This window comes from Vicugna pacos, chromosome 28 (genome assembly GCF_048564905.1).
Source record: "Vicugna pacos chromosome 28, VicPac4, whole genome shotgun sequence".
Lineage (NCBI taxonomy): Eukaryota > Metazoa > Chordata > Mammalia > Artiodactyla > Camelidae > Vicugna > Vicugna pacos.
This window is the reverse complement of record NC_133014.1, coordinates 8,054,052-8,078,686: the sequence shown is the minus strand read 5'-3', so window position 1 is coordinate 8,078,686 and position 24,635 is coordinate 8,054,052. Positions and strand designations below refer to the sequence as shown.

The 24,635-nt window shown below is 55.7% G+C and overlaps 1 protein-coding gene across 1 annotated transcript in view; it reads right to left on the bottom strand.

Annotated features, from left to right (window-relative positions):
* LOC107035216 (uncharacterized) overlaps nucleotides 1-24,635 on the bottom strand; it is an 84,925-nt gene that overhangs the window by 3,655 nt on the left and 56,635 nt on the right. Inside the window, exons 52-70 of the mRNA XM_072951369.1 lie at nucleotides 21,498-21,556; nucleotides 20,491-20,623; nucleotides 20,129-20,193; nucleotides 18,318-18,471; nucleotides 17,285-17,343; nucleotides 16,278-16,410; nucleotides 15,916-15,980; nucleotides 14,105-14,258; nucleotides 13,069-13,127; nucleotides 12,062-12,194; nucleotides 11,700-11,764; nucleotides 9,889-10,042; nucleotides 8,853-8,911; nucleotides 7,846-7,978; nucleotides 7,484-7,548; nucleotides 5,673-5,826; nucleotides 4,642-4,700; nucleotides 3,635-3,767; nucleotides 1,569-1,731 (exon numbers count right to left, since the gene is read on the bottom strand). Coding sequence (XP_072807470.1) covers nucleotides 1,569-1,731; nucleotides 3,635-3,767; nucleotides 4,642-4,700; nucleotides 5,673-5,826; nucleotides 7,484-7,548; nucleotides 7,846-7,978; nucleotides 8,853-8,911; nucleotides 9,889-10,042; nucleotides 11,700-11,764; nucleotides 12,062-12,194; nucleotides 13,069-13,127; nucleotides 14,105-14,258; nucleotides 15,916-15,980; nucleotides 16,278-16,410; nucleotides 17,285-17,343; nucleotides 18,318-18,471; nucleotides 20,129-20,193; nucleotides 20,491-20,623; nucleotides 21,498-21,556 — 1,999 coding nt within the window. The remainder of the gene's footprint in view (nucleotides 1-1,568; nucleotides 1,732-3,634; nucleotides 3,768-4,641; nucleotides 4,701-5,672; nucleotides 5,827-7,483; nucleotides 7,549-7,845; nucleotides 7,979-8,852; nucleotides 8,912-9,888; nucleotides 10,043-11,699; nucleotides 11,765-12,061; nucleotides 12,195-13,068; nucleotides 13,128-14,104; nucleotides 14,259-15,915; nucleotides 15,981-16,277; nucleotides 16,411-17,284; nucleotides 17,344-18,317; nucleotides 18,472-20,128; nucleotides 20,194-20,490; nucleotides 20,624-21,497; nucleotides 21,557-24,635) is intronic.

Sequence of the window (24,635 nt, the reverse complement as noted above, 5' to 3'; positions counted from 1 at the left end):
AGGCAAAAAGAGTTATTTTAATAGGACCTTATTTTTTCCCGATTTTGTCTTCTCTAATGTACGTATGGCCTCTGACAGACACTGTAGTCTGTGTGTGCATGTCCGTGTCTATACAGAATGAAAATAATTACTTTCACATCTCAGACACAGATCTCAAAATGTGCACATTCTCATTGTTATATTTCCTTCTTTAACTAGTAGGACCTAAGATTTAATAGAAGAAAGGGATCTTTCACCTTATCTTTAAAGCAGAGAATGGTAAGCTCTGGGCCTGAGCTCTTACATCTTCAGTTTAAATTTAATGGACTTCCTGAGGTCTCTTTTGATGATACTGTGTGCAGACACTTTCTTTTAAACTATGAGAATGCTGAGTGAGAAATATGTCCCAGTCATTTTGCAAAACAATGTGTGTGCTTGACCCGACCCTCCTCACAATGACGTCAGGGACCAGCATTACCCCCGGCTCACAGACAACGCTGAGACCCTGTGGGGGCCCCACTGAGTCTTGGTGTTAGGGGATGAACTGCAAGAACTCAAAGAATCAGGAATCGGATCTTGTGACATAAACGTAGAGATGCCAAGCTGACAGTGGGCATGGTGACAGGAGGGAGCAGGGGTGTGAGGACAGGGGTCCTACAGGGGGTCTCCTGTTCACCCCTGACCTCCCCCAAAGAACCTGCCTCATGCTGAAGGGCAAGGCACCTGCTCAGCTGATCTAAATCCTGCTTGCACTTTTCAAATAACTGGGGCAAAAGAAAGCTTCAGCCACACAAAATATCATGAAAAAAACAAGCTAAATTTCAGTTTCTCTGATATCCAGAGATTTCATCCAGTCCCAGAACTTTCAGAAACCCAAGAGAACAATCATCTTTATATGAGGTTGTGAACTGAGGCTTTCTGGAGGCACTGGGTTCTGAAGGGGATACGTGCATGGCTGCACTGAGTCCCCTGCACACACACGTGGCTCTGAGTGGACCTCACGCTGCATTCACACGGCCCGCCTGAACTGCCCGCCCTGCCGGGAGTGACGTTCCAGCTCCATCTGAGTGAACCCAACAAACGCCCACTGGGCAGCCCCTCAATTCCTTTCTTCCCCTCCACACCCTCCTATTCACTCCTGGGTGGCTCACGTGTCCCTCTTCTGCACTCTGAGGCCCTGCACGGGCACACCTGCTATGGTGACAAGCTGTCTGTTGTGAATGTCTCTCTCCCTCACTCGCTCCCTCCCTCACCCCTCGAGGCAACCCCATGAGCCCCTGAACTTAGGGGTGTGCTTCACCCCTCACAGAGCACATCACATGGTCCATGCAAGAGGCACATCTGCCAAACTGGGACTTCAAATTCATTTGATATTCTGTCAAAAGTCTCTTTTGTTCTATACAAGAGACACCTGCTTCCCAGGTCAGGACAGGGAAATGACACAGTCCATCAGATGTGTGTGCTGGGAAGCTAGACAGATGTCACAATGTCCCAAGTCAGATTTCCTCAGGCATCGCAAGGCCCTGGAGTGCCATCTCCCCTTCTGCAAAGACTCGACAAGGGAGCAGAAGCACATGCTCTCATCTTACCGAGCGAAGTAATTTGTGCCGGTGACTGAGACCACAGAGGCCACAAGGGAGGTGGGGGTGGCGGTGATGAATAGCATCTGACAATCGGTGATGGGTGTCCCAGGGGGCAAGGTACACCAGGTGGTCCTGGACAAGCACCGGGACGTCTGGAATTCACTGTGACCTGCAGACAGAAGAGAGAGCTGTGTTGGATGACAGACAAAAGGAAAAACACCTACAGAACCTGAAACCCAATGCAGCAGCTGTCAGCACCGGGCACCCTCCCCTCCACCGGGTGCCCAGACAGCAGCACAGGGCCACACACTCGACCTTGGGGATAAAACACTGTTGCCACACGATACCGCCGGTGTCTGTAAGTGGAGGAAGGCGAGTGTCCTACGACTGAGACGATGCACAGAGGTTCCAGCAAATTGATATAGTAGGACCTCCCAAACAGGAAGCCTCTCTGTGCAGGACAACCCACCCTGATACCTTCCCCAGCTCCACAGAAGCATGGTCTGCATGAACCAGAAACACAGAGAAAGAAAGGAAGTGAAGGCCTGGTTTTCCACACATAGAATCAGAGCCGCACCTGAGTACTTGCACTGTCTGCAGGACCCTGCCAGACCCTTTCTACTCCCTGCACACAAAGGGCCCTCCTCCGCCCCGCAGGAGCTGCCCCTGGGCGCAATGAGCTCTGAGGAGCTGGGCATCCCGGAGTCCTGTGGGGGAGCTGGCAAAGTGCTTCTGAGGGGACAAGGCTGTCCTCAGAAGGGAGTCAGGCTCTGCTACAATCATCCTTATTCTCAGGGATATCTGGATTTAAGTTTGCTAGGAAAAGCACACTATGTTTGTCCTATGGGAAAGGGAACAGGGAAGTCTCAATCCTGCAAATAACACCAACGGGATTTTAGCTCATGTGGAAAATCCAATGGTGTGTTATGAGACAGAGAAGCAACTCTGACAGCTTCCAGGGCAGAACCGACACAGCGCGGGATGGAGGACATGATGCCAGGACTGTGGTGCAAATTGGTCCTGCAGGGAACTAGGCATTTTCACTGCGGGCTCTTTCCCTTCCAGCCTCTATTCCCTACTACAAATGCACCATCTCTGAGAGTCAGGCTTTTCTGCCCAAAATACAAATGGAGGCAGCGGGGAAGGCACCTTTACCTCCCCAGAAGAGACAGTGATGGGCTGTGATATTTACACACCCAGGAAGACTCAAAGTTGCACAAACCACACAGTGTAAGGCTGGAGGAGTGGCTTTGCTCAGTTTTCAGTTACAAGGAATTGAATGGGCTTTCTAGAAAGGAGAATCCCCAGCCTGAGCCAGGAAACCATTCAAAGAATAACAACAGGAACCGGTCTCAGTGACCCAGGAGCAATCCCAAGTGAAGGAGGTAAAAAGGAGTCAGCCGAGCCAGGAGGAGTCAGTATGGAGCAAGGGCCCACAATTCTTATGCTATTCTAAGAAACACACAGTCAAAGCTTGAGGTCCTAAGCACTCATGCAGTTACTCGCTAAAGGCTTCTACAAGCAACACTCAAGGTGACTGGTTGAGAGGAAAGCCAATGTACCCTGCACAAGAGTTTGCCTTTGAAAACAAAACGACATGCCAGATCCGAAACATAACACACAGCCTACAAACGAGGCCAAAGAGGATGCTGCGAAAACAAAAAGAATACATATCCGAGAAAGACTTCCACCAAACAACACATCTCAATTTATCTGGGACTCCATGGTGGCCTCAGGTGGGCGGGAGCTACCAGGGGACACCAGAGCAGCACGAGGTTCTGCATTGGAAAAAAACCACAGAAAAGGATGGAGCGTTAGGCTTTCCTGTGAAGACACTGCTGAAGCGAAACAAAACCTTTGCGCCTGCCTGCCTGCCTGCCTGCCTGCCTGCCTGCCTTCCCCGCATCACACTCGTTTCTTGGAGGAACTGGATACTGTCCCCAGGAACTCCTGCATGCTAAGCCTGCATTCTGTCTACTGCTGAGCTACATATACCCTCCCCCCACCCCCCAGAGCACACTAGTTTCTAGGCACAGAGGAACAAGGAACGCCATCCACGTTCACTAACTTACCCGGTGTATAATAAGCTCCGTGTGCTCCAGCAGAAGAGGTCGGCGTGGTATGATCTGTTAGCTCCCATGGAGCCGTTTCTACAGTCCCAGTAGCGTCTTCCGGTTTCTTAAGTTCGGGCTCAGTCGCCCCTTCCTAGGAACACAAAACAAGATAAAACAAGAAACGAACTTCAGAAACCATCATGTTCATACGCTTGGTCGGTCGGTCGGTCGGTCAGGTAGACAACAGTTATTTACCGTACCTATCAGAACACAAGCCCTATCCTGGGAGAAGCTGGCGGTACAAATAAAAGGCAGATTCTCCTCTCTGTTCTGCCAGAGGCACAGGATCCATGAAAACAAGTCAGCACAGAAAAGTTTCAACAGCTCTACAACTGAGGTGAACGGGTACAGTAACGCCACAAAGGACAGGAGAGTCCGCTGCACGTGGATAGCTCAGGGAATGCTGGGAAGACCGCACTGTTTCGTAAAAGAGAGATCCAGTGCAGAGGGGGGATGTGGAGGGGCTCTGGGGAAGGGCAGCCTGAGTAAAAGGAGCAGGTGGGAAACAGCGTAAGGCATTAAGGAAACTAGAACACACTGTTACTGGCGGTGGAATGGGAAGACAAAACATGCTGCCTTCAAAATGAGCCACCACTGAATTAATTTCAAGTGAGGACGGCTAAAACAAGAACCAACTCCAAGATACACCTAACTTTCCCAGGGATGAATTTCTTTTCAATACCCTCTAATAAACTGTAACGGAAAGACCCTGAAAAAAAGAATTCACATACAGAGACACTGGTTTCACTAGGTGAGTCTGGAAAATTAACACAAGTGCACTATCCAGTCCTACGGCATTAAGCACAGAATCACATCCTAAACTGTAAGTTAAAAATGTAAGTCAAAAATTCTCATCAGCAGATGCAAACGTGAAAATGCACACTCACACCAACCCCCGGCTTATGTTTCAGAACCCCCTGATACTTACACAGTCACACAAGGACATTAACAACAAGAGACAGTACCTCCTCAGAGGAAGACTCTCCTCCTCCTTCTTCTGCAAAGTGGTGCACTGACATACCACCTGTAAAATGTAGTTACAGGTACATTAATGAGAATATTCACGAATGCAAATTACAACCACCACGTGCGTCTATCTCCGTCCGTGGATATGTCAAAACAAAAGTGGCAGAAAAGAATTTCAAAGAGTTAAGAGCATTTTTCTGGGGGGGGGGGGGAAACAACCCCCAAAAAACCCAAAAGCTTAAGTCACGGTTGGGATAGATTTCAAACCAAGCAGTAAGAGGAAAACACGTAAAAAGAATGGATATCCAAGTCGGGTTTGCGCACTATGTACTTCCAACATTTGAAGTTCGTTCCTGTTTTTGTTTTTTCTTTTCTTCCTTTTTTAAGTGGAGGTACCGGGAATGAGCACACGGAATTCGGCATGCTAAGCAAGCATTCTGTTTACCACTAACCTATATCCTTCCCCGAGTAAACTAGCTTCTCGGCATAGATAAAATAAAATACAAAAAAACTCTTTCACCGTTCACTACCTTACAAAACATGTTACTTTGCTGAAGCGCGGAAGACCTTTGAGGCTTTCTTCCCCGTATCACACTAAGTCTCACATCAGACCGAGTGGGAGCAGGTCTCAGGGACCCTTGACTGAAGAGACCACAGGCCACGGGTTCGGGTGTTTCTTCCATAACCGATCATCGGCTGTGGAAGGTCAGGGCTCCACTCGCTGCCGACAGTGACAGGGGCGGGCTTCTCCTCCAGGGAGCCCGGAACGTGGTCTCTGTTGAAGGCCCGTGTGCAGAACCGACACGTCTGCCCTCCGTCAGAGGACCCTCTTTCCCTCTACAAGAGACACCTCCCTCCCCAGGGCAGGACGGGGAAGACGCGGCCCATCAAGTGCGTCTGCTAAGGGACCAGAGGGACGCGGCCGTGAGCCCAGTCAGGGCCGCCCGTGCACGGGGAAGCCCCGGAGAGCGACCTGCCCTTCTTCTGCAGTGACTCAAGGAAGAAACAGAGGACTATGCTTTCCTCTTACCGAGCGGAGCAGCTGGCGGTGGGGGGCGAGGCGGCACGGGGCACCAAGGGGGAACAGGTGCAGGTGCCCAGCTGGGCGACGACGGGCCGCACGCGGGGCAGGCCACGCAGACTGGTCCTGGGAAAGGTTGGGGCCCTCCGGCCCACGGGGTGGCCTGCAGGACAGAAGGGAGAGCTGGGTTGGATGACACACAAAAGCGCCAACGCCGACAGGAGCCGAAACCCAACGCAGCAGCAGCTGTCGGCACCGGGCACCCTCCCCTCCACCGGGTGCCCAGAGAGCAGCACGGCGCCACACGCTCCACCCAGCCCTCTGGGGCCTGCCTGCAGCCTGGGCCGCACAGGAGGACACGGGGATACGACACTGACGCCGCACGTCGCCGCCGCTGTCTCCAAGTGGAGGAAGCCAAGGGTCCTCCTGCCCGAGAGGCTGCACACGCAGCTGCCAGCACACGGACAAAGTAGCGCCTTCCCCAACAGCCAGCCGCTCTGGGCGGGACGGCCCTCCCCGCCACCTTCCCCAGCTCCACGGAAGCTTGCCCGGCGCGGACCAGGAACACGGAGACGGGACGGACGTGAAGAGCCCATTCTCCACACGAGCAAGCAGAGCCGCACCTGGGTCACCGCTCTGCCTGCAGGGCTCTGCCTGCAGGACCCTGCCAGGCCCTCTCTGCCCCCTCCTCACAAAGGGCCCTCCTCCGCCCCCCGCAGGGGCTGCCCCTGGGCGCAAAGAGCCCTGGGGAGCTGGGCATCCCGGAGTCCTGCGGCGGAGCTGGCCAAGGGCTCCTGAGGGGACAAGGCTGTCCTCAGAAGGGAGCCAGGCTCCGCTACCATCATCCCTATCCTCAGGGACGTCTGGATTTTACGGTCCCTACGGAACGCACCCTACACCTGCGTGCTATGGGAGAGTGACGTGGGGAGTCTCAACCCCACACCTGACACCCAAGGGACTGTACTAGCTCGTGCGCAAAACCCCACGGTGTGCCATGAGACCAACGAGCAGCTCTGACAGCTTCCAGGGCAGGCCCGACCCGGCGCAGGGTGGGGAACACAACGTACGCACGCCGGTGCGCATGGGAATTCCCCCGCAGGGAAGGAGCCATTTTTCACGGCGGGCTCTTCCCCTTCCAGCCTCTATTCCCTACTACAAACGCACCATCTCCGAGAGCCAGGCTTTTCTGCCCAGAGTACAACTGGAGGCAGCGGCCAAGACACACCTGCCTCCCGAGAAAAGACAGTGACGGGCTGTGACATTTACCACACCCAGGAAGACTCAGAGTTGCACAAAGCACACGGTACAGAGCTGGAGGCGGGCGGGGTGGGGGGGGCTTTGCCCCTTTTTCAGTTACCAGGATCTGAATGGACGTTCCAAACAGGAGAATCACCTGGCCTGAGCCGGGAAACCAGTCAAAAGGACGACGACACAGAAATCCGTCTCAGTGACCCAGGAGCAACCCCAGGTGCAGGAGGACAGGAAGGAGTCAGCCGAGCCGGGAGAAGTCAGTGTGGAGCGCGGGCTCACCCTCCTCACGCTGCTTCGAGAAACCCACAGTCAAAGTCTGCGGGCCCCGGCTTCTAAGCACTCCCTCATGGCTCCTGCAGGCACCAGCCAAGGCGACGGGCTCCCGGGACAAGCAGCCCGCTGGCTCCTGGGCAAGAGCTTTCAGTCTGAAAAGGCAGCGACACGCCACGCCACGCCAGACCCGTCACAGGACACACAGTCTGGAGACGAGGCCAGGAACGGCTGCCGGGAAAACGGGAAGATCACCTTTCCCAGGACGAGGTCCAACAGAGCATGATCACCCCACTTACCTGGGCCGCCGCAGGTGGCCAGGCGCTGTCGGGCCACATCGGAGCCGCGCCAGGTCCCGCGTGGGCTGAAAACCACAGAAAAGGATGGAGCGTTAGGCTTTCCTGTGAAGACACTGCTGAAGCGAAACAAAACCTTTGCGCCTGCCTGCCTGCCTGCCTGCCTGCCTGCCTGCCTGCCTGCCTGCCTTCCCCGCATCACACTCGTTTCTTGGAGGAACTGGATACTGTCCCCAGGAACTCCTGCATGCTAAGCCTGCATTCTGTCTACTGCTGAGCTACATATACCCTCCCCCCACCCCCCAGAGCACACTAGTTTCTAGGCACAGAGGAACAAGGAACGCCATCCACGTTCACTAACTTACCCGGTGTATAATAAGCTCCGTGTGCTCCAGCAGAAGAGGTCGGCGTGGTATGATCTGTTAGCTCCCATGGAGCCGTTTCTACAGTCCCAGTAGCGTCTTCTGGTTTCTTAAGTTCGGGCTCAGTCGCCCCTTCCTAGGAACACAAAACAAGATAAAACAAGAAACGAACTTCAGAAACCATCATGTTCATACGCTTGGTCGGTCGGTCGGTCGGTCAGGTAGACAACAGTTATTTACCGTACCTATCAGAACACAAGCCCTATCCTGGGAGAAGCTGGCGGTACAAATAAAAGGCAGATTCTCCTCTCTGTTCTGCCAGAGGCACAGGATCCATGAAAACAAGTCAGCACAGAAAAGTTTCAACAGCTCTACAACTGAGGTGAACGGGTACAGTAACGCCACAAAGGACAGGAGAGTCCGCTGCACGTGGATAGCTCAGGGAATGCTGGGAAGACCGCACTGTTTCGTAAAAGAGAGATCCAGTGCAGAGGGGGGATGTGGAGGGGCTCTGGGGAAGGGCAGCCTGAGTAAAAGGAGCAGGTGGGAAACAGCGTAAGGCATTAAGGAAACTAGAACACACTGTTACTGGCGGTGGAATGGGAAGACAAAACATGCTGCCTTCAAAATGAGCCACCACTGAATTAATTTCAAGTGAGGACGGCTAAAACAAGAACCAACTCCAAGATACACCTAACTTTCCCAGGGATGAATTTCTTTTCAATACCCTCTAATAAACTGTAACGGAAAGACCCTGAAAAAAAGAATTCACATACAGAGACACTGGTTTCACTAGGTGAGTCTGGAAAATTAACACAAGTGCACTATCCAGTCCTACGGCATTAAGCACAGAATCACATCCTAAACTGTAAGTTAAAAATGTAAGTCAAAAATTCTCATCAGCAGATGCAAACGTGAAAATGCACACTCACACCAACCCCCGGCTTATGTTTCAGAACCCCCTGATACTTACACAGTCACACAAGGACATTAACAACAAGAGACAGTACCTCCTCAGAGGAAGACTCTCCTCCTCCTTCTTCTGCAAAGTGGTGCACTGACATACCACCTGTAAAATGTAGTTACAGGTACATTAATGAGAATATTCACGAATGCAAATTACAACCACCACGTGCGTCTATCTCCGTCCGTGGATATGTCAAAACAAAAGTGGCAGAAAAGAATTTCAAAGAGTTAAGAGCATTTTTCTGGGGGGGGGGGGGGGGGAAACAACCCCCAAAAAACCCAAAAGCTTAAGTCACGGTTGGGATAGATTTCAAACCAAGCAGTAAGAGGAAAACACGTAAAAAGAATGGATATCCAAGTCGGGTTTGCGCACTATGTACTTCCAACATTTGAAGTTCGTTCCTGTTTTTGTTTTTTCTTTTCTTCCTTTTTTAAGTGGAGGTACCGGGAATGAGCACACGGAATTCGGCATGCTAAGCAAGCATTCTGTTTACCACTAACCTATATCCTTCCCCGAGTAAACTAGCTTCTCGGCATAGATAAAATAAAATACAAAAAAACTCTTTCACCGTTCACTACCTTACAAAACATGTTACTTTGCTGAAGCGCGGAAGACCTTTGAGGCTTTCTTCCCCGTATCACACTAAGTCTCACATCAGACCGAGTGGGAGACAGGTCTCAGGGACCCTTGACTGAAGAGACCACAGGCCACGGGTTCGGGTGTTTCTTCCATAACCGATCATCGGCTGTGGAAGGTCAGGGCTCCACTCGCTGCCGACAGTGACAGGGGCGGGCTTCTCCTCCAGGGAGCCCGGAACGTGGTCTCTGTTGAAGGCCCGTGTGCAGAACCGACACGTCTGCCCTCCGTCAGAGGACCCTCTTTCCCTCTACAAGAGACACCTCCCTCCCCAGGGCAGGACGGGGAAGACGCGGCCCATCAAGTGCGTCTGCTAAGGGACCAGAGGGACGCGGCCGTGAGCCCAGTCAGGGCCGCCCGTGCACGGGGAAGCCCCGGAGAGCGACCTGCCCTTCTTCTGCAGTGACTCAAGGAAGAAACAGAGGACTATGCTTTCCTCTTACCGAGCGGAGCAGCTGGCGGTGGGGGGCGAGGCGGCACGGGGCACCAAGGGGGAACAGGTGCAGGTGCCCAGCTGGGCGACGACGGGCCGCACGCGGGGCAGGCCACGCAGACTGGTCCTGGGAAAGGTTGGGGCCCTCCGGCCCACGGGGTGGCCTGCAGGACAGAAGGGAGAGCTGGGTTGGATGACACACAAAAGCGCCAACGCCGACAGGAGCCGAAACCCAACGCAGCAGCAGCTGTCGGCACCGGGCACCCTCCCCTCCACCGGGTGCCCAGAGAGCAGCACGGCGCCACACGCTCCACCCAGCCCTCTGGGGCCTGCCTGCAGCCTGGGCCGCACAGGAGGACACGGGGATACGACACTGACGCCGCACGTCGCCGCCGCTGTCTCCAAGTGGAGGAAGCCAAGGGTCCTCCTGCCCGAGAGGCTGCACACGCAGCTGCCAGCACACGGACAAAGTAGCGCCTTCCCCAACAGCCAGCCGCTCTGGGCGGGACGGCCCTCCCCGCCACCTTCCCCAGCTCCACGGAAGCTTGCCCGGCGCGGACCAGGAACACGGAGACGGGACGGACGTGAAGAGCCCATTCTCCACACGAGCAAGCAGAGCCGCACCTGGGTCACCGCTCTGCCTGCAGGGCTCTGCCTGCAGGACCCTGCCAGGCCCTCTCTGCCCCCTCCTCACAAAGGGCCCTCCTCCGCCCCCCGCAGGGGCTGCCCCTGGGCGCAAAGAGCCCTGGGGAGCTGGGCATCCCGGAGTCCTGCGGCGGAGCTGGCCAAGGGCTCCTGAGGGGACAAGGCTGTCCTCAGAAGGGAGCCAGGCTCCGCTACCATCATCCCTATCCTCAGGGACGTCTGGATTTTACGGTCCCTACGGAACGCACCCTACACCTGCGTGCTATGGGAGAGTGACGTGGGGAGTCTCAACCCCACACCTGACACCCAAGGGACTGTACTAGCTCGTGCGCAAAACCCCACGGTGTGCCATGAGACCAACGAGCAGCTCTGACAGCTTCCAGGGCAGGCCCGACCCGGCGCAGGGTGGGGAACACAACGTACGCACGCCGGTGCGCATGGGAATTCCCCCGCAGGGAAGGAGCCATTTTTCACGGCGGGCTCTTCCCCTTCCAGCCTCTATTCCCTACTACAAACGCACCATCTCCGAGAGCCAGGCTTTTCTGCCCAGAGTACAACTGGAGGCAGCGGCCAAGACACACCTGCCTCCCGAGAAAAGACAGTGACGGGCTGTGACATTTACCACACCCAGGAAGACTCAGAGTTGCACAAAGCACACGGTACAGAGCTGGAGGCGGGCGGGGTGGGGGGGGCTTTGCCCCTTTTTCAGTTACCAGGATCTGAATGGACGTTCCAAACAGGAGAATCACCTGGCCTGAGCCGGGAAACCAGTCAAAAGGACGACGACACAGAAATCCGTCTCAGTGACCCAGGAGCAACCCCAGGTGCAGGAGGACAGGAAGGAGTCAGCCGAGCCGGGAGAAGTCAGTGTGGAGCGCGGGCTCACCCTCCTCACGCTGCTTCGAGAAACCCACAGTCAAAGTCTGCGGGCCCCGGCTTCTAAGCACTCCCTCATGGCTCCTGCAGGCACCAGCCAAGGCGACGGGCTCCCGGGACAAGCAGCCCGCTGGCTCCTGGGCAAGAGCTTTCAGTCTGAAAAGGCAGCGACACGCCACGCCACGCCAGACCCGTCACAGGACACACAGTCTGGAGACGAGGCCAGGAACGGCTGCCGGGAAAACGGGAAGATCACCTTTCCCAGGACGAGGTCCAACAGAGCATGATCACCCCACTTACCTGGGCCGCCGCAGGTGGCCAGGCGCTGTCGGGCCACATCGGAGCCGCGCCAGGTCCCGCGTGGGCTGAAAACCACAGAAAAGGATGGAGCGTTAGGCTTTCCTGTGAAGACACTGCTGAAGCGAAACAAAACCTTTGCGCCTGCCTGCCTGCCTGCCTGCCTGCCTGCCTGCCTGCCTGCCTGCCTTCCCCGCATCACACTCGTTTCTTGGAGGAACTGGATACTGTCCCCAGGAACTCCTGCATGCTAAGCCTGCATTCTGTCTACTGCTGAGCTACATATACCCTCCCCCCACCCCCCAGAGCACACTAGTTTCTAGGCACAGAGGAACAAGGAACGCCATCCACGTTCACTAACTTACCCGGTGTATAATAAGCTCCGTGTGCTCCAGCAGAAGAGGTCGGCGTGGTATGATCTGTTAGCTCCCATGGAGCCGTTTCTACAGTCCCAGTAGCGTCTTCCGGTTTCTTAAGTTCGGGCTCAGTCGCCCCTTCCTAGGAACACAAAACAAGATAAAACAAGAAACGAACTTCAGAAACCATCATGTTCATACGCTTGGTCGGTCGGTCGGTCGGTCAGGTAGACAACAGTTATTTACCGTACCTATCAGAACACAAGCCCTATCCTGGGAGAAGCTGGCGGTACAAATAAAAGGCAGATTCTCCTCTCTGTTCTGCCAGAGGCACAGGATCCATGAAAACAAGTCAGCACAGAAAAGTTTCAACAGCTCTACAACTGAGGTGAACGGGTACAGTAACGCCACAAAGGACAGGAGAGTCCGCTGCACGTGGATAGCTCAGGGAATGCTGGGAAGACCGCACTGTTTCGTAAAAGAGAGATCCAGTGCAGAGGGGGGATGTGGAGGGGCTCTGGGGAAGGGCAGCCTGAGTAAAAGGAGCAGGTGGGAAACAGCGTAAGGCATTAAGGAAACTAGAACACACTGTTACTGGCGGTGGAATGGGAAGACAAAACATGCTGCCTTCAAAATGAGCCACCACTGAATTAATTTCAAGTGAGGACGGCTAAAACAAGAACCAACTCCAAGATACACCTAACTTTCCCAGGGATGAATTTCTTTTCAATACCCTCTAATAAACTGTAACGGAAAGACCCTGAAAAAAAGAATTCACATACAGAGACACTGGTTTCACTAGGTGAGTCTGGAAAATTAACACAAGTGCACTATCCAGTCCTACGGCATTAAGCACAGAATCACATCCTAAACTGTAAGTTAAAAATGTAAGTCAAAAATTCTCATCAGCAGATGCAAACGTGAAAATGCACACTCACACCAACCCCCGGCTTATGTTTCAGAACCCCCTGATACTTACACAGTCACACAAGGACATTAACAACAAGAGACAGTACCTCCTCAGAGGAAGACTCTCCTCCTCCTTCTTCTGCAAAGTGGTGCACTGACATACCACCTGTAAAATGTAGTTACAGGTACATTAATGAGAATATTCACGAATGCAAATTACAACCACCACGTGCGTCTATCTCCGTCCGTGGATATGTCAAAACAAAAGTGGCAGAAAAGAATTTCAAAGAGTTAAGAGCATTTTTCTGGGGGGGGGGGGGGGGGAAACAACCCCCAAAAAACCCAAAAGCTTAAGTCACGGTTGGGATAGATTTCAAACCAAGCAGTAAGAGGAAAACACGTAAAAAGAATGGATATCCAAGTCGGGTTTGCGCACTATGTACTTCCAACATTTGAAGTTCGTTCCTGTTTTTGTTTTTTCTTTTCTTCCTTTTTTAAGTGGAGGTACCGGGAATGAGCACACGGAATTCGGCATGCTAAGCAAGCATTCTGTTTACCACTAACCTATATCCTTCCCCGAGTAAACTAGCTTCTCGGCATAGATAAAATAAAATACAAAAAAACTCTTTCACCGTTCACTACCTTACAAAACATGTTACTTTGCTGAAGCGCGGAAGACCTTTGAGGCTTTCTTCCCCGTATCACACTAAGTCTCACATCAGACCGAGTGGGAGACAGGTCTCAGGGACCCTTGACTGAAGAGACCACAGGCCACGGGTTCGGGTGTTTCTTCCATAACCGATCATCGGCTGTGGAAGGTCAGGGCTCCACTCGCTGCCGACAGTGACAGGGGCGGGCTTCTCCTCCAGGGAGCCCGGAACGTGGTCTCTGTTGAAGGCCCGTGTGCAGAACCGACACGTCTGCCCTCCGTCAGAGGACCCTCTTTCCCTCTACAAGAGACACCTCCCTCCCCAGGGCAGGACGGGGAAGACGCGGCCCATCAAGTGCGTCTGCTAAGGGACCAGAGGGACGCGGCCGTGAGCCCAGTCAGGGCCGCCCGTGCACGGGGAAGCCCCGGAGAGCGACCTGCCCTTCTTCTGCAGTGACTCAAGGAAGAAACAGAGGACTATGCTTTCCTCTTACCGAGCGGAGCAGCTGGCGGTGGGGGGCGAGGCGGCACGGGGCACCAAGGGGGAACAGGTGCAGGTGCCCAGCTGGGCGACGACGGGCCGCACGCGGGGCAGGCCACGCAGACTGGTCCTGGGAAAGGTTGGGGCCCTCCGGCCCACGGGGTGGCCTGCAGGACAGAAGGGAGAGCTGGGTTGGATGACACACAAAAGCGCCAACGCCGACAGGAGCCGAAACCCAACGCAGCAGCAGCTGTCGGCACCGGGCACCCTCCCCTCCACCGGGTGCCCAGAGAGCAGCACGGCGCCACACGCTCCACCCAGCCCTCTGGGGCCTGCCTGCAGCCTGGGCCGCACAGGAGGACACGGGGATACGACACTGACGCCGCACGTCGCCGCCGCTGTCTCCAAGTGGAGGAAGCCAAGGGTCCTCCTGCCCGAGAGGCTGCACACGCAGCTGCCAGCACACGGACAAAGTAGCGCCTTCCCCAACAGCCAGCCGCTCTGGGCGGGACGGCCCTCCCCGCCACCTTCCCCAGCTCCACGGAAGCTTGCCCGGCGCGGACCAGGAACACGGAGACGGGACGGACGTGAAGAGCCCATTCTCCACACGAGCAAGCAGAGCCGCACCTGGGTCACCGCTCTGCCTGCAGGGCTCTGCCTGCAGGACCCTGCCAGGCCCTCTCTGCCCCCTCCTCACAAAGGGCCCTCCTCCGCCCCCCGCAGGGGCTGCCCCTGGGCGCAAAGAGCCCTGGGGAGCTGGGCATCCCGGAGTCCTGCGGCGGAGCTGGCCAAGGGCTCCTGAGGGGACAAGGCTGTCCTCAGAAGGGAGCCAGGCTCCGCTACCATCATCCCTATCCTCAGGGACGTCTGGATTTTACGGTCCCTACGGAACGCACCCTACACCTGCGTGCTATGGGAGAGTGACGTGGGGAGTCTCAACCCCACACCTGACACCCAAGGGACTGTACTAGCTCGTGCGCAAAACCCCACGGTGTGCCATGAGACCAACGAGCAGCTCTGACAGCTTCCAGGGCAGGCCCGACCCGGCGCAGGGTGGGGAACACAACGTACGCACGCCGGTGCGCATGGGAATTCCCCCGCAGGGAAGGAGCCATTTTTCACGGCGGGCTCTTCCCCTTCCAGCCTCTATTCCCTACTACAAACGCACCATCTCCGAGAGCCAGGCTTTTCTGCCCAGAGTACAACTGGAGGCAGCGGCCAAGACACACCTGCCTCCCGAGAAAAGACAGTGACGGGCTGTGACATTTACCACACCCAGGAAGACTCAGAGTTGCACAAAGCACACGGTACAGAGCTGGAGGCGGGCGGGGTGGGGGGGGCTTTGCCCCTTTTTCAGTTACCAGGATCTGAATGGACGTTCCAAACAGGAGAATCACCTGGCCTGAGCCGGGAAACCAGTCAAAAGGACGACGACACAGAAATCCGTCTCAGTGACCCAGGAGCAACCCCAGGTGCAGGAGGACAGGAAGGAGTCAGCCGAGCCGGGAGAAGTCAGTGTGGAGCGCGGGCTCACCCTCCTCACGCTGCTTCGAGAAACCCACAGTCAAAGTCTGCGGGCCCCGGCTTCTAAGCACTCCCTCATGGCTCCTGCAGGCACCAGCCAAGGCGACGGGCTCCCGGGACAAGCAGCCCGCTGGCTCCTGGGCAAGAGCTTTCAGTCTGAAAAGGCAGCGACACGCCACGCCACGCCAGACCCGTCACAGGACACACAGTCTGGAGACGAGGCCAGGAACGGCTGCCGGGAAAACGGGAAGATCACCTTTCCCAGGACGAGGTCCAACAGAGCATGATCACCCCACTTACCTGGGCCGCCGCAGGTGGCCAGGCGCTGTCGGGCCACATCGGAGCCGCGCCAGGTCCCGCGTGGGCTGAAAACCACAGAAAAGGATGGAGCGTTAGGCTTTCCTGTGAAGACACTGCTGAAGCGAAACAAAACCTTTGCGCCTGCCTGCCTGCCTGCCTGCCTGCCTGCCTGCCTGCCTGCCTGCCTTCCCCGCATCACACTCGTTTCTTGGAGGAACTGGATACTGTCCCCAGGAACTCCTGCATGCTAAGCCTGCATTCTGTCTACTGCTGAGCTACATATACCCTCCCCCCACCCCCCAGAGCACACTAGTTTCTAGGCACAGAGGAACAAGGAACGCCATCCACGTTCACTAACTTACCCGGTGTATAATAAGCTCCGTGTGCTCCAGCAGAAGAGGTCGGCGTGGTATGATCTGTTAGCTCCCATGGAGCCGTTTCTACAGTCCCAGTAGCGTCTTCCGGTTTCTTAAGTTCGGGCTCAGTCGCCCCTTCCTAGGAACACAAAACAAGATAAAACAAGAAACGAACTTCAGAAACCATCATGTTCATACGCTTGGTCGGTCGGTCGGTCGGTCAGGTAGACAACAGTTATTTACCGTACCTATCAGAACACAAGCCCTATCCTGGGAGAAGCTGGCGGTACAAATAAAAGGCAGATTCTCCTCTCTGTTCTGCCAGAGGCACAGGATCCATGAAAACAAGTCAGCACAGAAAAGTTTCAACAGCTCTACAACTGAGGTGAACGGGTACAGTAACGCCACAAAGGACAGGAGAGTCCGCTGCACGTGGATAGCTCAGGGAATGCTGGGAAGACCGCACTGTTTCGTAAAAGAGAGATCCAGTGCAGAGGGGGGATGTGGAGGGGCTCTGGGGAAGGGCAGCCTGAGTAAAAGGAGCAGGTGGGAAACAGCGTAAGGCATTAAGGAAACTAGAACACACTGTTACTGGCGGTGGAATGGGAAGACAAAACATGCTGCCTTCAAAATGAGCCACCACTGAATTAATTTCAAGTGAGGACGGCTAAAACAAGAACCAACTCCAAGATACACCTAACTTTCCCAGGGATGAATTTCTTTTCAATACCCTCTAATAAACTGTAACGGAAAGACCCTGAAAAAAAGAATTCACATACAGAGACACTGGTTTCACTAGGTGAGTCTGGAAAATTAACACAAGTGCACTATCCAGTCCTACGGCATTAAGCACAGAATCACATCCTAAACTGTAAGTTAAAAATGTAAGTCAAAAATTCTCATCAGCAGATGCAAACGTGAAAATGCACACTCACACCAACCCCCGGCTTATGTTTCAGAACCCCCTGATACTTACACAGTCACACAAGGACATTAACAACAAGAGACAGTACCTCCTCAGAGGAAGACTCTCCTCCTCCTTCTTCTGCAAAGTGGTGCACTGACATACCACCTGTAAAATGTAGTTACAGGTACATTAATGAGAATATTCACGAATGCAAATTACAACCACCACGTGCGTCTATCTCCGTCCGTGGATATGTCAAAACAAAAGTGGCAGAAAAGAATTTCAAAGAGTTAAGAGCATTTTTCTGGGGGGGGGGGGGGAAACAACCCCCCAAAAACCCAAAAGCTTAAGTCACGGTTGGGATAGATTTCAAACCAAGCAGTAAGAGGAAAACACGTAAAAAGAATGGATATCCAAGTCGGGTTTGCGCACTATGTACTTCCAACATTTGAAGTTCGTTCCTGTTTTTGTTTTTTCTTTTCTTCCTTTTTTAAGTGGAGGTACCGGGAATGAGCACACGGAATTCGGCATGCTAAGCAAGCATTCTGTTTACCACTAACCTATATCCTTCCCCGAGTAAACTAGCTTCTCGGCATAGATAAAATAAAATACAAAAAAACTCTTTCACCGTTCACTACCTTACAAAACATGTTACTTTGCTGAAGCGCGGAAGACCTTTGAGGCTTTCTTCCCCGTATCACACTAAGTCTCACATCAGACCGAGTGGGAGACAGGTCTCAGGGACCCTTGACTGAAGAGACCACAGGCCACGGGTTCGGGTGTTTCTTCCATAACCGATCATCGGCTGTGGAAGGTCAGGGCTCCACTCGCTGCCGACAGTGACAGGGGCGGGCTTCTCCTCCAGGGAGCCCGGAACGTGGTCTCTGTTGAAGGCCCGTGTGCAGAACCGACACGTCTGCCCTCCGTCAGAGGACCCTCTTTCCCTCTACAAGAGACACCTCCCTCCCCAGGGCAGGACGGGGAAGACGCGGCCCATCAAGTGCGTCTGCTAAGGGACCAGAGGGACGCGGCCGTGAGCCCAGTCAGGGCCGCCCGTGCACGGGGAAGCCCCGGAGAGCGACCTGCCCTTCTTCTGCAGTGACTCAAGGAAGAAACAGAGGACTATGCTTTCCTCTTACCGAGCGGAGCAGCTGGCGGTGGGGGGCGAGGCGGCACGGGGCACCAAGGGGGAACAGGTGCAGGTGCCCAGCTGGGCGACGACGGGCCGCACGCGGGGCAGGCCACGCAGACTGGTCCTGGGAAAGGTTGGGGCCCTCCGGCCCACGGGGTGGCCTGCAGGACAGAAGGGAGAGCTGGGTTGGATGACACACAAAAGCGCCAACGCCGACAGGAGCCGAAACCCAACGCAGCAGCAGCTGTCGGCACCGGGCACCCTCCCCTCCACCGGGTGCCCAGAGAGCAGCACGGCGCCACACGCTCCACCCAGCCCTCTGGGGCCTGCCTGCAGCCTGGGCCGCACAGGAGGACACGGGGATACGACACTGACGCCGCACGTCGCCGCCGCTGTCTCCAAGTGGAGGAAGCCAAGGGTCCTCCTGCCCGAGAGGCTGCACACGCAGCTGCCAGCACACGGACAAAGTAGCGCCTTCCCCAACAGCCAGCCGCTCTGGGCGGGACGGCCCTCCCCGCCACCTTCCCCAGCTCCACGGAAGCTTGCCCGGCGCGGACCAGGAACACGGAGACGGGACGGACGTGAAGAGCCCATTCTCCACACGAGCAAGCAGAGCCGCACCTGGGTCACCGCTCTGCCTGCAGGGCTCTGCCTGCAGGACCCTGCCAGGCCCTCTCTGCCCCCTCCTCACAAAGGGCCCTCCTCCGCCCCCCGCAGGGGCTGCCCCTGGGCGCAAAGAGCCCTGGGGAGCTGGGCATCCCGGAGTCCTGCGGCGGAGCTGGCCAAGGGCTCCTGAGGGGACAAGGCTGTCCTCAGAAGGGAGCCAGGCTCCGCTACCATCATCCCTATCCTCAGGGACGTCTGGATTTTACGGTCCCTACGGAACGCACCCTACACCTGCGTGCTATGGGAGAGTGACGTGGGGAGTCTCAACCCCACACCTGACACCCAAGGGACTGTACTAGCTCGTGCGCAAAACCCCACGGTGTGCCATGAGACCAACGAGCAGCTCTGACAGCTTCCAGGGCAGGCCCGACCCGGCGCAGGGTGGGGAACACAACGTACGCACGCCGGTGCGCATGGGAATTCCCCCGCAGGGAAGGAGCCATTTTTCACGGCGGGCTCTTCCCCTTCCAGCCTCTATTCCCTACTACAAACGCACCATCTCCGAGAGCCAGGCTTTTCTGCCCAGAGTACAACTGGAGGCAGCGGCCAAGACACACCTGCCTCCCGAGAAAAGACAGTGACGGGCTGTGACATTTACCACACCCAGGAAGACTCAGAGTTGCACAAAGCACACGGTACAGAGCTGGAGGCGGGCGGGGTGGGGGGGGCTTTGCCCCTTTTTCAGTTACCAGGATCTGAATGGACGTTCCAAACAGGAGAATCACCTGGCCTGAGCCGGGAAACCAGTCAAAAGGACGACGACACAGAAATCCGTCTCAGTGACCCAGGAGCAACCCCAGGTGCAGGAGGACAGGAAGGAGTCAGCCGAGCCGGGAGAAGTCAGTGTGGAGCGCGGGCTCACCCTCCTCACGCTGCTTCGAGAAACCCACAGTCAAAGTCTGCGGGCCCCGGCTTCTAAGCACTCCCTCATGGCTCCTGCAGGCACCAGCCAAGGCGACGGGCTCCCGGGACAAGCAGCCCGCTGGCTCCTGGGCAAGAGCTTTCAGTCTGAAAAGGCAGCGACACGCCACGCCACGCCAGACCCGTCACAGGACACACAGTCTGGAGACGAGGCCAGGAACGGCTGCCGGGAAAACGGGAAGATCACCTTTCCCAGGACGAGGTCCAACAGAGCATGATCACCCCACTTACCTGGGCCGCCGCAGGTGGCCAGGCGCTGTCGGGCCACATCGGAGCCGCGCCAGGTCCCGCGTGGGCTGAAAACCACAGAAAAGGATGGAGCGTTAGGCTTTCCTGTGAAGACACTGCTGAAGCGAAACAAAACCTTTGCGCCTGCCTGCCTGCCTGCCTGCCTGCCTGCCTGCCTGCCTGCCTGCCTTCCCCGCATCACACTCGTTTCTTGGAGGAACTGGATACTGTCCCCAGGAACTCCTGCATGCTAAGCCTGCATTCTGTCTACTGCTGAGCTACATATACCCTCCCCCCACCCCCCAGAGCACACTAGTTTCTAGGCACAGAGGAACAAGGAACGCCATCCACGTTCACTAACTTACCCGGTGTATAATAAGCTCCGTGTGCTCCAGCAGAAGAGGTCGGCGTGGTATGATCTGTTAGCTCCCATGGAGCCGTTTCTACAGTCCCAGTAGCGTCTTCCGGTTTCTTAAGTTCGGGCTCAGTCGCCCCTTCCTAGGAACACAAAACAAGATAAAACAAGAAACGAACTTCAGAAACCATCATGTTCATACGCTTGGTCGGTCGGTCGGTCGGTCAGGTAGACAACAGTTATTTACCGTACCTATCAGAACACAAGCCCTATCCTGGGAGAAGCTGGCGGTACAAATAAAAGGCAGATTCTCCTCTCTGTTCTGCCAGAGGCACAGGATCCATGAAAACAAGTCAGCACAGAAAAGTTTCAACAGCTCTACAACTGAGGTGAACGGGTACAGTAACGCCACAAAGGACAGGAGAGTCCGCTGCACGTGGATAGCTCAGGGAATGCTGGGAAGACCGCACTGTTTCGTAAAAGAGAGATCCAGTGCAGAGGGGGGATGTGGAGGGGCTCTGGGGAAGGGCAGCCTGAGTAAAAGGAGCAGGTGGGAAACAGCGTAAGGCATTAAGGAAACTAGAACACACTGTTACTGGCGGTGGAATGGGAAGACAAAACATGCTGCCTTCAAAATGAGCCACCACTGAATTAATTTCAAGTGAGGACGGCTAAAACAAGAACCAACTCCAAGATACACCTAACTTTCCCAGGGATGAATTTCTTTTCAATACCCTCTAATAAACTGTAACGGAAAGACCCTGAAAAAAAGAATTCACATACAGAGACACTGGTTTCACTAGGTGAGTCTGGAAAATTAACACAAGTGCACTATCCAGTCCTACGGCATTAAGCACAGAATCACATCCTAAACTGTAAGTTAAAAATGTAAGTCAAAAATTCTCATCAGCAGATGCAAACGTGAAAATGCACACTCACACCAACCCCCGGCTTATGTTTCAGAACCCCCTGATACTTACACAGTCACACAAGGACATTAACAACAAGAGACAGTACCTCCTCAGAGGAAGACTCTCCTCCTCCTTCTTCTGCAAAGTGGTGCACTGACATACCACCTGTAAAATGTAGTTACAGGTACATTAATGAGAATATTCACGAATGCAAATTACAACCACCACGTGCGTCTATCTCCGTCCGTGGATATGTCAAAACAAAAGTGGCAGAAAAGAATTTCAAAGAGTTAAGAGCATTTTTCTGGGGGGGGGGGGGAAACAACCCCCCAAAAACCCAAAAGCTTAAGTCACGGTTGGGATAGATTTCAAACCAAGCAGTAAGAGGAAAACACGTAAAAAGAATGGATATCCAAGTCGGGTTTGCGCACTATGTACTTCCAACATTTGAAGTTCGTTCCTGTTTTTGTTTTTTCTTTTCTTCCTTTTTTAAGTGGAGGGTACCGGGAATGAGCACACGGAATTCGGCATGCTAAAGCAAGCATTCTGTTTACCACTAACCTATATCCTTCCCCGAGTAAACTAGCTTCTCGGCATAGATAAAATAAAATACAAAAAAACTCTTTCACCGTTCACTACCTTACAAAACATGTTACTTTGCTGAAGCGCGGAAGACCTTTGAGGCTTTCTTCCCCGTATCACACTAAGTCTCACATCAGACCGAGTGGGAGACAGGTCTCAGGGACCCTTGACTGAAGAGACCACAGGCCACGGGTTCGGGGTGTTTCTTCCATAACCGATCATCGGCTGTGGAAGGTCAGGGCTCCACTCGCTGCCGACAGTGACAGGGGCGGGCTTCTCCTCCAGGGAGCCCGGAACGTGGTCTCTGTTGAAGGCCCGTGTGCAGAACCGACACGTCTGCCCTCCGTCAGAGGACCCTCTTTCCCTCTACAAGAGACACCTCCCTCCCCAGGGCAGGACGGGGAAGACGCGGCCCATCAAGTGCGTCTGCTAAGGGACCAGAGGGACGCGGCCGTGAGCCCAGTCAGGGCCGCCCGTGCACGGGGAAGCCCCGGAGAGCGACCTGCCCTTCTTCTGCAGTGACTCAAGGAAGAAACAGAGGACTATGCTTTCCTCTTACCGAGCGGAGCAGCTGGCGGTGGGGGGCGAGGCGGCACGGGGCACCAAGGGGAACAGGTGCAGGTGCCCAGCTGGGCGACGACGGGCCGCACGCGGGGCAGGCCACGCAGACTGGTCCTGGGAAAGGTTGGGGCCCTCCGGCCCACGGGGTGGCCTGCAGGACAGAAGGGAGAGCTGGGTTGGATGACACACAAAAGCGCCAACGCCGACAGGAGCCGAAACCCAACGCAGCAGCAGCTGTCGGCACCGGGCACCCTCCCCTCCACCGGGTGCCCAGAGAGCAGCACGGCGCCACACGCTCCACCCAGCCCTCTGGGGCCTGCCTGCAGCCTGGGCCGCACAGGAGGACACGGGGATACGACACTGACGCCGCACGTCGCCGCCGCTGTCTCCAAGTGGAGGAAGCCAAGGGTCCTCCTGCCCGAGAGGGCTGCACACGCAGCTGCCAGCACACGGACAAAGTAGCGCCTTCCCCAACAGCCAGCCGCTCTGGGCGGGACGGCCCTCCCCGCCACCTTCCCCAGCTCCACGGAAGCTTGCCCGGCGCGGACCAGGAACACGGAGACGGGACGGACGTGAAGAGCCCATTCTCCACACGAGCAAGCAGAGCCGCACCTGGGTCACCGCTCTGCCTGCAGGGCTCTGCCTGCAGGACCCTGCCAGGCCCTCTCTGCCCCCTCCTCACAAAGGGCCCTCCTCCGCCCCCCGCAGGGGCTGCCCCTGGGCGCAAAGAGCCCTGGGGAGCTGGGCATCCCGGAGTCCTGCGGCGGAGCTGGCCAAGGGCTCCTGAGGGGACAAGGCTGTCCTCAGAAGGGAGCCAGGCTCCGCTATCCATCATCCCTATCCTCAGGACGTCTGGATTTTACGGTCCCTACGGAACGCACCCTACACCTGCGTGCTATGGGAGAGTGACGTGGGGAGTCTCAACCCCACACCTGACACCCAAGGGACTGTACTAGCTCGTGCGCAAGAACCCCACGGTGTGCCATGAGACCAACGAGCAGCTCTGACAGCTTCCAGGGCAGGCCCGACCCGGCGCAGGGGTGGGGAACACAACGTACGCACGCCGGTGCGCATGGAATTCCCCCGCAGGGAAGGAGCCATTTTCACAGGCGGGCTCTTCCCCTTCCAGCCTCTATTCCCTACTACAAACGCACCATCTCCGAGAGCCAGGCTTTTCTGCCCAGAGTACAACTGGAGGCAGCGGCCAAGACACACCTGCCTCCCGAGAAAAGACAGTGACGGGCTGTGACATTTACCACACCCAGGAAGACTCAGAGTTGCACAAAGCACACGGTACAGAGCTGGAGGCGGGCGGGGTGGGGGGGGCATTGCCCCTTTTTCAGTTACCAGGATCTGAATGGACGTTCCAAACAGGAGAATCACCTGGCCTGAGCCGGGAAACCAGTCAAAAGGACGACGACACAGAAATCCGTCTCAGTGACCCAGGAGCAACCCCAGGTGCAGGAGGACAGGAAGGAGTCAGCCGAGCCGGGAGAAGTCAGTGTGGAGCGCGGGCTCACCCTCCTCACGCTGCTTCGAGAAACCCACAGTCAAAGTCTGCGGGCCCCGGCTTCTAAGCACTCCCTCATGGCTCCTGCAGGCACCAGCCAAGGCGACGGGCTCCCGGACAAGCAGCCCGCTGGCTCCTGGGCAAGAGCTTTCAGTCTGAAAAGGCAGCGACACGCCACGCCACGCCAGACCCGTCACAGGACACACAGTCTGGAGACGAGGCCAGGAACGGCTTGCCGGGAAAACGGGAAGATCACCTTTCCCAGGACGAGGTCCAACAGAGCATGATCACCCCACTTACCTGGGCCGCCGCAGGTGGCCAGGCGCTGTCGGGCCACATCGGAGCCGCGCCAGGTCCCGCGTGGGCTGAAAACCACAGAAAAGGATGGAGCGTTAGGCTTTCCTGTGAAGACACTGCTGAAGCGAAACAAAACCTTTGCGCCTGCCTGCCTGCCTGCCTGCCTGCCTGCCTGCCTGCCTGCCTGCCTTCCCCGCATCACACTCGTTTCTTGGAGGAACTGGATACTGTCCCCAGGAACTCCTGCATGCTAAGCCTGCATTCTGTCTACTGCTGAGCTACATATACCCTCCC